General features: G+C 53.4%; 5 protein-coding genes across 5 annotated transcripts; 2 read left to right on the top strand and 3 right to left on the bottom strand.

Annotated features, from left to right (window-relative positions):
* Positions 1–22: 22 nt before the first annotated feature.
* IAQ61_011366 (uncharacterized protein) lies at positions 23–5,003 on the bottom strand (the record flags this gene model as incomplete). The annotated part of the gene is made up of 4 exons (XM_003843871.1): positions 23–373; positions 440–1,019; positions 1,067–2,217; positions 2,286–5,003. The coding sequence occupies 4 exons, from the start codon at positions 5,001–5,003 to the stop codon at positions 23–25; spliced, it is 4,800 nt and encodes a 1,599-aa protein (XP_003843919.1).
* A 614-nt stretch (positions 5,004–5,617) lies between these two features.
* On the top strand, positions 5,618–6,976 carry IAQ61_011365 (uncharacterized protein; the record flags this gene model as incomplete). The annotated part of the gene is made up of 1 exon (XM_003843870.2): positions 5,618–6,976. The coding sequence occupies one exon, from the start codon at positions 5,618–5,620 to the stop codon at positions 6,974–6,976; it is 1,359 nt and encodes a 452-aa protein (XP_003843918.2).
* Positions 6,977–7,335: 359 nt separating this feature from the next.
* Positions 7,336–10,284, top strand: VPH1 (H(+)-transporting V0 sector ATPase subunit a; the record flags this gene model as incomplete). The annotated part of the gene is given in 4 exon segments (XM_003843869.2): positions 7,336–7,422; positions 7,433–7,600; positions 7,689–9,786; positions 9,855–10,284. Coding segments are annotated over 4 exon segments (2,691 nt in total), but the record flags the coding sequence as incomplete, so codon positions are not given.
* A 268-nt stretch (positions 10,285–10,552) lies between these two features.
* On the bottom strand, positions 10,553–11,629 carry IAQ61_011363 (uncharacterized protein; the record flags this gene model as incomplete). Its single annotated transcript, XM_003843868.1, has 2 exons — positions 10,553–11,214; positions 11,293–11,629. 2 exons carry the CDS (start codon positions 11,627–11,629, stop codon positions 10,553–10,555), a joined length of 999 nt encoding a protein of 332 aa, XP_003843916.1.
* An 859-nt stretch (positions 11,630–12,488) lies between these two features.
* On the bottom strand, positions 12,489–12,845 carry IAQ61_011362 (uncharacterized protein; the record flags this gene model as incomplete). The annotated part of the gene is made up of 1 exon (XM_003843866.1): positions 12,489–12,845. One exon carries the CDS (start codon positions 12,843–12,845, stop codon positions 12,489–12,491), a length of 357 nt encoding a protein of 118 aa, XP_003843914.1.
* Positions 12,846–13,077: the final 232 nt, after the last annotated feature.

Raw genomic sequence — 13,077 nt, 5'->3', positions numbered from 1 at the left:
AGAACGCACACACAGAGAGAGACTATCGTCTAAAAGCAGCCTCGACCTCCCTCACCCCCCAATCCACCTCGACCTCACCCGCATAAACATCCTGATTGATGACGCCCATGCGCTCACTCACGCCCACATACTTCTTCTCACACGCCTTGAGTACCTTGAACACTAAATCGCGCGAAATGGTCGGGTCATCCGCATCGCCAAAGTGCTTGTCCACACGCTTCTTGAGCGCTTCGATGCCCTTACGGAGTTCCTTTACGTCGTGCGAGTGCGCCAATTTCTTGAAGACGTGGCGCGAGTGCGAGGAGCGCTGGGAGATGGATTGTGGGGTGGCGGTTGGTTGGGCGAGGAGGGCCTCAGTGGACTCGATGAATTCCTAGAGCACATATGTGAGCGAGTGTTTCGTGGAGGAGGGAAAGTAGGTTTGGATTTTTCAGCTTACAAGGAGTTTACCCAACGGTCGGCGGATGACGGCGTCGACGTAGAGGTTCATGTGCTCTGTGTATTCGTCCTGAGCTTTGGATTTCCAGTAGTCAAGTACAGAGTCCGGGCGCGCCTCTACTTCCTCCATGTAGTGGTTCATATTCTCGATGAGGAGGATGTGGTAGTTTAATGCTTCCTTGTCTTCTGGGTCACCTTGCCCTTGGGAAATCATGACAGTGGGCGATTCTTTCGCGATGACTTTTAGACTCTCAAACATGGCTTTGTTGATGCGTTGGTAGCCGTCGTTGACCATGCGTCGGGTTTCTAGCTGGTCGCCGCCGTCGGACGCTGGCGGGAGCATGTTCTCGATGGCGGCGGCAAAGTGGGGAAATATCTTCATGAAAGCGATTACGCCCTTTCGCTTCTTGATCTTCACTTTGGTGTCTTCAATTGCACGGATCTGCTCCTCAAGGAACTTGCTGAAGAGGCCCTGCAGCCGCTCGTGTATCTTTTGGAGGTTGCGTGTCAGGAAGTCTTGATTGGAATCTTCAATGTCGACGAGCTTGCGGTCGACAGCCCCTAGGATACCTACACCTTGCCTGCACATCATTAGCAACAATCACATGAGTTGTAGTGAGAAACTGACAAGGGATCTGCTTGGCAAGCCCAGTCGACAAGGCTTTGAATCTCCGAAGGCCAGAATGAGAAAATTTCTTCCATGACGCCGGTGACATGCTTAGCCATGGCCCGATCAGCCTCGAAATGCTTCCGTATCCATAGATTCGGTCCTCGGCGCGCTTCTGGTGGCGCGGCCTGTACCGCTTCTGGAAAGTCAACAGCATTGTTAGAGGTTGCGTGGAAAAACTCTGTGATGAAGTTCTGCTCAGTAAGCAGAACTGGGCCGATGTCGTCCAGAACTCGACCAAAGACATCGTATGCGTACAACTTGCCATCCTGTGATGTAGGCTTAGCATTCTTGGTGTCCTTGTCACCGGACGTTGACCGGAGACCACGAGCTAGCGTTTGGCTTCGTTTGACAGTCAACTTTCGTGCGGTGCCCGTGATACTTTCGGTTTCTTTCTCTTGCGCAGTGAACAGTAGTTCTTGCTCCTCTCCCGTAGGCTTACGAGCAAACCTCCTCCAAGCTAGTATGTTGTCTCGTACTTCCTGCTGGTACAGCTGTGCAGCTTGCGTCTGGTACATCCTGAGCAGCATGTCCCAAGACCCACGGTCGATCTCCTTTGCGAACAACATGATGGGACTCAACATCCACAACTCGTTGCGACCAGCATCGTGGGCTTCCACATTCTTCTTCAAAGATGGCATAGAAAACCCTTGATCGATCTTTGAAAGTGCATCTCTGGTGGTCATGATGGCGGCGCCGAACGTGATCTCCATGTGCTTCTTCAGTCGTTCCAAGAATTGAGCGCCTTCGCCCAAATACCTATCTCGTTTTTCCTGCAGAGCCTGCATAGTGGCAAGATCACTATTGCCGAAGCCCAATCTGACAGCGAGAGCATTGTGATCACCCTCAGGAGCGTTTGACCGCCCGCCAGCAACGAACGAGGGATCAATGGTCACGAGTGCTTTATAGAGCAGAACGAGCGAAGATTCAATGTCCTTGAGACCCTCAATCTTTCCAATCGGAGCGCGTCTCAAGGCTTCAAGTTGATCAGATGTTATCGAGATGGTTTCGACCAGCTGCTGGAGTTCGTGCTGTAACAATCTCTGGTTGGCAGTTTGTACCTGCAAACCCTGACTTTGGGCTTCAATAAAGGCAATGTCGTCGTTCAGACTCTGTAATAATTGTTAGCTCTGCAAAGATAGCGCGCGCGGCCTGATAGAGTATTTGATAATCAACGTACGCTTAGTTCAACATTGTACAACGTCAGCAATCCCTCGAGTTCGTCACATTCGGCAATAGCACGATCTAACATGCGCTCAACAGCCTCGACTCGGTCGTCCTTTTGCTCAAGGTTATTAAGCCAACTGCCTGCCTCAACGCGTGCGATTTCACGCTTGATGTCAGTCTCAAGAGACTCAATCTTCTTGGCCGAAAGCTCAGTGCTGCCCCAGCCCAGCTCTGACAATAAACTCTCAAACTCGAGCCCTCTCTCATCGATGATACCGGGGTCTATGCCGAGCTTTGAGATGTTTATAATTTGCTGATTAGATCTGCGTTTTTTTCGCCGTATCTCAGGCGCAGGTTCTGCCTTTCTCGATGCTGACTTCTCTGGAGCTGGTGGAGGAGGCGTTTCTTCGATTGCTGGTAGAGCTGTGGCCTGAACTGATGATAATGGGCTTGATACCGTCACAGACGGGACGACTTCAGTACTAATGCGTGGACGTTCCTTGGATGACCTTTCGGGTGCCTTGGGTTGAACGAGAGCAACATCTTCTGTTTTTTCTACAACCTCCTCTTTAGGTACCTCTTTGGGTGCTTCTTGTGGTGCTTCTTTGGGTGCTTGCCTTTGAGGAACGAAGACTGCATGAACACCATCAGCTTCATCCGAGGTCTTCGCTTCCTTGTTGAACAGCTTTGCGGCAGCACCTCCAGCTCGAGGCTTGAAAGCACCTGCAGCTGCGGCGGCCTTCCGCAACTTGGTTGCTGCGTCAGCCTGAGCCAGCGATTTCTTCACCATTGGGCCTAGGCCTGGACGATGTACCTCGTCTTCTTTCTTCTCCTCAATAGGTGTGCTGGCCTCTGGAGCCACTTCAGGTTCAGCCGAGGCCGGCTGGACCGCCGGTGCAGGACTCACAATCTGAGCTTCTTGGGGGGGAGATGATGCTGGAATTTCTGGAAGAGGCGACGTTGGTGGCGGTGCCGCTTGTGCAGGTCTTGATGGGGACGGCGTATCTTGCGATGGCCTTATATTGTCTGGAGTACTTGATTTCAGTCTCTCTGGTATCTCCTGTGGTCGTCTTCGTGGTGGAGGATCCATGGGCGGTCCCGGGGACCCTGTAGGTGTAGCACGTGAATCTTGTCCCTGGCTTTCGACACTGTTCTGCGACATTTGTGATGGACGCGACTCCATGAGGGGTCTTCTCCGTTGTGGAGGCTCTTCTGGTGGCGTTTCATCATTTCGTGCGAGATTCGAGCTTGCGTTGCTTTGCGAGGTACCGGGCCTAAGACCCCTGGGTGACTGGTCCAACCTAGGCGGTGGAAGTCCATTCTGCCTACGTTGCTCCAGTGGAGGTACTGGCGGGGGTGGCCCTTCTTGTGCGGAATCGAACGATCTTTGCGACCTCATCGACTGTGCATCGTCTCCAGGTGGTCGGCGCCCAGGACTAAGAGCTGCCGGAACATTGACAGGATCTGGTGTCCGTGGAGGACCGGCAAATTCAGGATTCGAAGATTGGGGTGTGAGGTTTCGTAATGCAAAAGGCGGTGTTGGTGGAACGGGTTCTCGACCTGGACCTGGACCAGGACCTGGGCGCGGCCGCATGCTATCGCCACTCGGTCGCGAACGAAGGCTCTGCTCCATTGAACGTTTTTGCCTGAGATCGGGCAGCGGAGGCGTTGGCTGATTAGGAGCAAAAGGTGGTGGTCTACGGCTCTCATCTCCTGTGCCTGGCCTGCTACCGGGACGAAACGGATCTGCTGTGCCTGGCCTGCTGCCAGGACGAAACTGATCGTCTGGCAGTCCTGGCCTGCTACCAGGACGAAGTTGGTCTTCTGGCGGACCTGGCCTTCTGGGGCCTTGGTGTTCTCCAGGAGGCCTTCTGAAGTTGGGATTTGACTGCATGGGTATAGGGCCCCTCCTAGCATCTTCTGGCATCATCTGAGGTGATTCGCCGGGCCGTCTAGGGGGCGGCCCTGGCGATTTGGGGGGTAGTGGTCGGGCGTCTGGGCTTGGTGCACCACCACCACTGGAAGCAAAAGCAGCGCGGCCTTCGGCAGTAGCAAGATGGGGCTTTCCATTGGTCAAGCTATTGAGTTCGGCTGGACTGAAACCCGTCAGGATAGGAAAGTCGCCTTTGGTGTATTTATGGTAGATCTTCACCATACTACCGATGAAGAACTCTTTTTCTTTTGCCGTGCCTGCTTCCCAATAGTAGGGCTTCAGGATGGTCACGGTGAAGCCCCTGTCGCCAGCCCATTGCTGACGCTGCGCCTCTTCCTCATTCTTGGGCGTACCGTGTACGTAGTTCTCGACGGCCGAGAGCTCCTCCATTGGCCATGACTTCCCAATAGAAAAGGTGCCATTCGCATTTTCCCTCGCCTTGTGCAGCTTGACTCTGCCCGTGTTCCGCACGGAGATGATGATGACCCTGTTCTTCTTGCTCGAGGTAGGCGCATTGGGCGGCGGGGGAGACTGCGGGAATCCCCCGTCTTCCTGGACGCGGATGTGGGTGATGTACGACTCCTGGAGCTGGCCCTGCTCGTCCACCTTGGAGAAGCAGCTCTCGGTGATGCGGCGCCGCTCATCGTCGAAGCGCTCGGCGCGCGACATGGTAGAGGGTGTCGAGCTCGCACTGGTGGTTGACGGTGGTCCTCGTGCGCCGCCCCCGGTAGAGGGACGGCTTGGGGGTCCGCGGGGGTCGCCCAGCCCATTGGGGTAGTTGCGCGGTCGTCCGTCCATGTTACGCGTGCCTGTTGTTGGCCAGCTGTGCAGCGAATCCTACTGTAGCTATGGGGTCCTACGGCGGGTAGTTGTTGCAAAAGGGGAGGTAGCCACACGTGTATTCACTGCCCGAAAGCGCTGTGGCAAGCTTCTAAACGCAGTGTTGTGGCCATTCAACAAGAGACGAGACGAGACGTACGGTATCCGGGCTGGCGTATTGCGGAGAGTGGGTTGGGCGTCACCGAGGAGGGGGAGAGGAGGAGGGAGCTACACGGGCGAAGTGGGATAGGTATCGGTGAGTGTTAAGTTGTTAGGGCGTCAATGGGCGTCGAGATGGCTACAGCTCCAGGTAGGGGCGCAATGGGGAGAAGCATCAACAACAGTGGCGCATCCAAGAACGGGCCCTGTCTCACCCACTCTTACTCACTCTGCATTGCGGAGAGCGACATCTAGAAAGCGTGCGTGTACCTAAACTCCATATGAGACGCCGGCTGATCCCTGTTGAGGCTAGGTAGCTTTCCCGAGGCGCTTATTCCGCCCGCCGTAACTTTTTTTCTTTTCCTCCCTGGTCTCTGTCCACCATTACTTCACCCACATCACCCACACACTGCTCTCGAGCTCAATCACGCGTCATGTCTGCCGAAAAGAAGGCATCCAAAAAGTCAACGGGCGACAAAAAGGCGAAAAAGAGCAAGTCGACCGTGACCACCGCACACGATACCTCTACAACCACCACAGCAGCACCAATCGAGCTTGTCAAGATCTTCCTTGAGCAGCATGGCCAAAAAGACGCAGCCAAGATGCTCAAGCAATTCCACAAGTGGCAAAGGACACGAGATGCACCAGATGCTATGGACATAGACGGCGAAAGCGCAGACAGCAGCGACTCGAGTAGCGATGCGGACACCGAGTCCAGCGACGAATCTAGCAGTGACGATAGCAGCGAATCAGAGGCAGAACAGAAGACAACCAAAAAGGCTGTCACTAAGAAGGTGGTGAAGAAGGCGGCTTCGTCTTCCTCTAGCACTAGCGACTCGTCTAGTAGCGACTCTAGCAGCGAGTCCAGCAGCGAGTCTGAGGCGGATATCAAAAAAACCAAGCCTGCAGCAAAAAAAGTTGCGGAAAAGGCAGACTCGGCCTCGTCCAGTTCCAGCTCAGACTCGTCAAGCTCTAGCTCTGAGTCTTCTGACGAAGAATCTTCTGACGAGCTGAGGAAGGCTACATCAGTCTCTTCCTCTTCAGCATCTTCCTCTAGCGACTCGAACAGCAGCGACTCGGACTCTGAACCCGCGAACAAACCCCTTCCCGAATCCGACTCCGACTCATCAAGCGCCAGCGACTCCTCATCTAGTGATTCCGACAGCAACAGCAGCGACTCGGAAGCTGATCTAGCCAGCAAGACCAAGGCCGCTAAGAAGGCAGCCTCCGTCACGTCTTCCTCGGCCTCGAGCTCTTCAGATTCATCTAGCGACAGCTCATCCGATAGTGACTCGGAACCGGAGCCTGCCAAGAATACCAGACCCAGCAAGAGCAAGAAGAAGACTACGACATCCTCCTCTTCCTCTTCTGATAACTCCAGCTCCTCAGACAGTTCTTCAGATTCCGAATCCGACTCGAACGAGGCGACACCTGGTGCGGTTGAGCGTAAGGGCTCGTCCACTGACTCGTCCGCAACTCTCCCTGCCAACTCACCAGTTCCCACAGCCGGCAACAAGCGCAAATTTGATGGCTCAACTACTGCCGACGGCCCAGCTAAGAAGCGGAACCACATTGAAAACCGTTTCCAGCGCATCAAGCCGGATGTGGTCGTGGACCCAAACCTCGCAAGCAACGCCTACGTCTCTTACGACTATGCTGACCGCGCGCACGCTAAACTCATTGTCACCAAAGGCAAGGGTTTCACCAAGGAGAAGAACAAGGGAAAGAGGGGCTCCTACCGTGGAGGTGCTATTGACACGTCGGGTGGCAAGGGCTTCAAATTCGAAGACTAAATAGCCGTTGTGATGGATGGGAGCAGGCTTGAGCGTGGATTGACCATTTGAGCAAGGAGATGATGGCGCATATGTCTAGCAGACAGGAGTTTATGGATTAGAAGTAAAAAGTCGCATACCCTTGGTTGGTGGCACGGCATGTGTTCCACCGCCAAATGACAGTAGCTGTAGAAATAATCCCGTCATATAACATCCCAGATTCCTTGGTTTTACCCTCAGTTACATGAATTCTATTCTGTTGTACGGTCGTTCTCTTGGAAATATTTTCGGGCGGTATACTAGTCTGCAGGTACATAGAGAATGACGTACACGTGATCGTGGCTGGAGCTTAGACTCGCGCCTGCCAAGCATCTGCCAGCTCTGGTTCGCCGCATCATCGTGAACGGGAGAAAGGCAGCTGTTCCATCAACAACCCATCACCTCCCATCGACATCCTCCCAGGCAACGTGAGACAAGCAACCTTCACGCGAAGACTTGTCTCCCAGAGCTGCCACTATGGCGCCCACACAGGACACCATGTACCGCTCGGCGGACATGTCGTTGACCCAGCTCTACATAGCTAACGAGATTGGCCGCGAGGTCGTCTCTGCGCTTGGAGAGCTCGGTGTCATGGATTTCAGAGATGTGAGTAATCACGTGCCAACTCCATACACTTATGCCAAAGCTTCATGGTTAGTGGTCATGGACTGGGAGCTGACAATGCGACTGCTAGCTCAACTCGGACACGACTGCCTTCCAACGCACCTTTACTCAGGAGATTCGTCGCCTCGATAATGTCGAACGACAGCTCAGATACTTTCACGCCCAAATGGAGAAGTCGAGCATTACGATGCGATCCATCTATGACTTCAATAATCCCTTCACTGCGCCCTCCGCCTCCGAGATAGATGAGCTCGCGGATAAGAGCCAGAGCTTGGAACAGAGGATTTCTTCATTAAACGAGAGCTATGAGACGTTGAAGAAGCGCGAGGTGGAGCTTACAGAGTGGCGTTGGGTACTAAGGGAGGCTGGTGGATTCTTCGACAGGGCCCGCGGACAGACTGATGAGATCAGACAGTCCCTCGATGATGACGATGCGCCTCTCCTCAGCGACATTGAGCAGAATGGATCAGGTGACGCAGGCGCTGAGCGCTCCTTCACCGTCATGAACATTGGCTTCGTTGCCGGTGTCATTCCCCGTGAGCGCATGGGGGCCTTCGAAAGGATCTTGTGGCGTACCCTCCGTGGCAACTTGTACATGAATCAGTCTGAGATTCCGGAGCCCATCATCAACCCCGAGAGCAACGAGGAGACCAGCAAGAACGTATTCATCATCTTTGCCCATGGCAAGGAGATCATTGCCAAGATCCGCAAGATCTCCGAATCAATGGGTGCCGACCTGTACAGTGTGGATGAGAACAGCGAGCTTCGCCGCGATCAAATTCGGGAGGTCAACACTCGGTTGAGCGATCTTGCCAGCGTGTTGAAGAACACCAAGTCCACTCTCGATGCTGAATTGACAGCCATTAGTCGCAACCTGGCGGCATGGATGGTTATCATCAAGAAAGAAAAGGCGACATATGAGACGTTGAACAAATTCTCGTACGATCACCAGCGCAAAACGCTCATAGCTGAAGCATGGGCACCGACCAACTCGCTCGGCCTGATCAAGTCGACCCTGTCGGACGTCAACGAACGCGCTGGCTTGTCTGTACCTACCATTGTGAATCAGATCAAGACGACCAAGACCCCGCCAACATACTTCAAGTCCAATAAATTCACCGTTGGTTTCCAAACCATTATCGATGCCTACGGCACAATCAAGTACCGCGAAGTTAACCCCGCTCTACCTGCCGTCGTTACCTTTCCTTTCATGTTCGCCGTCATGTTTGGTGATGCCGGACATGGTGTCATTCTCCTCCTGGCCGCTTGCGCCATGATCTACTTTGAGAAACGCCTTGAGCGCAGCAAACTGGACGAGCTTTTCTCGATGATGTTCTACGGTCGTTATATTGTCTTCATGATGGGTATCTTCTCCATCTACACCGGTCTTCTCTATTGCGATGCATTCTCCCTCGGCCTCCCCTGGTTCAAGTCTATGTGGGTCTGGGACAACGACGGCAAGGGCCCCACCGCAACACGTGTGGAGGGCTACACCTACCCCTTTGGCTTGGATTACAGATGGCACGACACCGAGAATGATCTCTTGTTCTCCAACAGTTACAAGATGAAGCTCAGTATTCTTCTTGGTTGGACTCACATGACCTTCTCGCTCATGTGGTCCCTCGTCAACGCACGGTACTTCAAGAGCAAGGTTGACATCTGGGGTAACTTCATACCCGGCATGATTTTCTTCCAGTCCATCTTCGGATACCTTGTGTTCACTATCGTTTACAAGTGGTGCATCGACTGGCCCGCACGTGGCGAGAACCCACCTTCACTGCTCAACATGCTGATCTACATGTTCTTGCAACCCGGTACCCTCGAATCTGGAGTCAAGCCCCTTTACCCTGGTCAAGCTACCGTTCAGGTCATCTTGTTACTCATGGCACTTGCCTGTGTTCCCGTGCTCCTGTTCTTGAAGCCCTTCTGGCTCCGATACGAGCACAACAAGGCCCGCGCAATGGGCTATCGCGGTATCGGCGAGCATTCTCGCGTCAGCGCGCTGGACGATGATGACGATGACGCTCGTCCACTCAACGGTGGCCGCGAGAGTTTCGGCGATGATGCTGATGGCATTGCAATGATTACACAGGACATTGGTGCCGGTGAAGACCACGAGGAGTTTGAATTCAGTGAAGTCATGATTCACCAGGTTATCCATACCATTGGTAAGTCGACACTCGATTGCTCTTTTTCTCGGGTTTCCCCCAAAAAAATCATGCTAACTACTTTACAGAATTCTGCCTCAACTGTGTGTCCCATACCGCCTCGTACCTTCGTCTTTGGGCCCTCTCCCTCGCCCATCAGCGTCTCTCCATTGTGCTCTGGGAAATGACCATGAAGAACGCGTTTGCGCAAAGGGGCATCACAGGCGCCATCATGATGGTCGTGGTCTTTTACTTTTGGTTCGCGCTCACTGTGGCCGTGTTGTGTGTTATGGAGGGCACGAGTGCCATGTTGCATTCACTTCGTTTGCACTGGGTCGAAGCCATGAGCAAGCATTTTATTGGAGATGGTGTGCCGTTTGAGCCGTTTAGTTTCAAGGTTTTGCTTGAGGAGGATCCTGTAGAGTAGGGATGTCAGGGGGTTCGTTTGGGTTTTTCTTTGCGGTTTTTTTTGGCATGTGTGTATTTGTAGGATAGAAGTGGCATCGTATATAGTGGAATGTACAATGGTACTTTTATAAGCATGTCTGTTGCGCTTGTGAGAATCTTGCGTAGGGGTTGTCATGGTGGATACAAAGTAGCTGCGGTTTCAGAGGGCTAGTAAGTTTACAAGGAGATAGATGTAATGATGATGTCCCCGCTACTTTACCATGTCTCCGACCTCTCCGCGTTCATCTCCTTGCATGCTTCATATTATTGTTTTCTATATGAATGAATAGCCATGCTAGACTCTTCCCTCATCAAGCCACTCAATTGGCCCCCCCCCAAACTAAAACTTGGGGATAAACATGGGCGTCTCATCCTTCCATTTCTTATAGTCCTTCCTGTCCCCATACCGCTTGTCATACTTCTCCTCACTCAAAGGCACGCCGCTCACCTTCAGCAGCAAGAAAGTAACAAACGCAGGACTGGCCGCACACATACCCGCCACCAACACTCTCCCACTCAGCCCGCCACTCAACCCCAACGCCGCCTGCGCAGGCTGTCTCACCAACAGCCCCGCTGCCGCAAGCGCAATCCCCGTCCACAGCGTCACCTCGCCAAAGTAATTCGGATGCCGCGACTTGGCCCACAGCCCGTGTGTCAAGAACTCTTCGCTGTGCCTCTTTGCCTTCTTGTCTGCCACCCACTGCGCCTTTTGGCGGTCCGCGACGACCTCGAAGGTGAGGCCGAAGGCGAAAAGGGCGAGGCCGAGTAGATCGGTGAGGTAGGGTTTTGCGGCAATGGCCGCTTGACTGCCTGCAACGAGGGGAACTGCGTAGGCGGAGCGGGGCAGCGAGTTTACGAGGATGATGGGTAGAGTGCAGAGGGTGACCCAGGTGGCCTGGGCGAAGAAGGCGATGTAGAATTTTGGGGGCGAGATGCGGATCTTGTCGAAGCGGGAGTCGCGGCCAGAGTCGGAGGAGATGCGTTGGTAGAGGTAAGATCCCACTTTTCCATCTGTTAGTAAAGATGCTCAATGTTGTATATTGGTAGTGCTGTGCAAGGGGAGAGGGAGGTGGGAGGTACATCGCGTCGCCCATATTCCCACGGCCGCGCTCAACAGCGCCTGTCTCCACCACCACGTGCCCTGGCCCAATCCTCTACTGCTTAGATACTCTGCGAGACCGCCGGTGACTGCGCCCGCGCTTTGTGCGCGCAGGTAGGGCAGGAATAGGGACAGCGCAGTGCAGGAGAGGTAGGTTAAGCTGCCGCTCAAATCATAGTAGCGTTCTGTCTGTGCTGCGATAGAGGGAACGGCAACAGCGGTCTGGATACCGTATGCGAGCGCAACAGAAGGTACAAGTGTGCGTAAGAGGGGATTCTTGAAAGCAGTTGCGCGGAGGAGTGTTTGAAGGAGTGTCATTTTGCGTTTCTTGTGCTTGTTGTTGTTCACCAAATCAGTAGAACCACGCACACACACAGTAATGTGTTTGTAAAAGACGGATTTTTTTGGGGGGGGAGGGCTTGTTGGCCAGGGCTGGCGGTATTCTTTATTTACACAAGCATGTGGGGACCGTAGGTTGGCGTTGGTAGGTAAGGTGTCGCGGCTTTCGTTGGGTCCGTATAGGCTCAAGATGGGTAGAGATCTCGACTCGTGGTTGCGATCGATGTCGTCACTTCTCTCGCTTAGGAAGATAAGACAGGGGGGTTCATCGGTGGTTTGCTGGAGGGCTTAGTTTGCTCAACGCTGAATGCAGCACGTCAATGCGCATTGGTTGTATACCAGATGGAGTTGCTAGGCCAAACTTCTGGGCCGTCGGAAGCCGAGGTGTCCGGGTCGAGATCAGGAAGCGTAGGTACTGCATGTGCTGCTGGGTCTTAGAAAGGCCTCCACGGCGTTTGGGACAGTTGGACTCGCGATGGGTATTCTTGTGGGGTATGTGTGATGTATCATCACGCTATGTCAACACCGACGTGTCTATCGAATCCGACATTAGATGAATTTACCGGTACAAAGCCGCATGTGATGGAATCTAGGGCATTTTTTCAATCTAAGAGTCGTCTCAAATGCACTATCATGTCGCCCTCGAAATGGTCTTGTCGGCTTCCCAAGCCTCCCAGTTATCCCGTTTCTTGTAGTAAGTGGGCTTCTGATTATCCAGACGCACCGACCAATAAATCTGTTCCTCCCAGGCCTTCTGCCAGCCCTGCGGTATGACACTCGGTTTGATATACATCCTAAGGACTGACTGCTAGTTCGAGCCGCCTTCCTTTTCACAACTTCACTCCTTGGATTCACCGTCTTCAAACTCAACAGGCAGATTCATTCCCACCCTCCGTGCACTCAGCCGCACCCTTTCTTCTTCGGTCATGCCCATACCCGGATTATATCTCTCCAGTAACGTCGAGTGTGTCCGTTGCGCTTGCACATATTGAATGAATTGCTCTGCTTGCTGTATTTGGCTCTGCGGCGTTGTTGTGGTGGGAGTTGCTGTTGATAATGTGGAGCGTATGCGCTGTTGGAGGTGTGATGGAGCGGAGAGTTTTTGGTGTTGGGTGCGTGTCAATTGGGGGGTTGATGGGAGTTCGCGCAAGAGGCGGCGGTAGAGGGACCGGATCTGAGTGGCCTGCTGAGACATCTTCGATATTGTGTTTTCTTTTGCTTATGAGCGATTGGTTGTGTAGTGATTTATGCAGAAGATGCCTGGGGAGCTTTGTGGTCAGGGCTATATGTAGGTGTCGATGTCGTCGATGTTGATGCTGGAAAGTTCAATTGCGGAGGTGCTGCGGCGAAAAGTTGCGGAGGACGCTTGGACCCTTAGTGAACTTTATGAATCGTGAACTCCCTCTCTTTCTGTATACAAGCAACTT

The sequence above is a fragment of the Plenodomus lingam genome (assembly GCF_022343315.1).
Source record: "Plenodomus lingam strain CAN1 chromosome Unknown scaffold_20, whole genome shotgun sequence".
NCBI lineage: Eukaryota > Fungi > Ascomycota > Dothideomycetes > Pleosporales > Leptosphaeriaceae > Plenodomus > Plenodomus lingam.
This window is presented reverse-complemented; position numbering and strand designations above follow the sequence as displayed.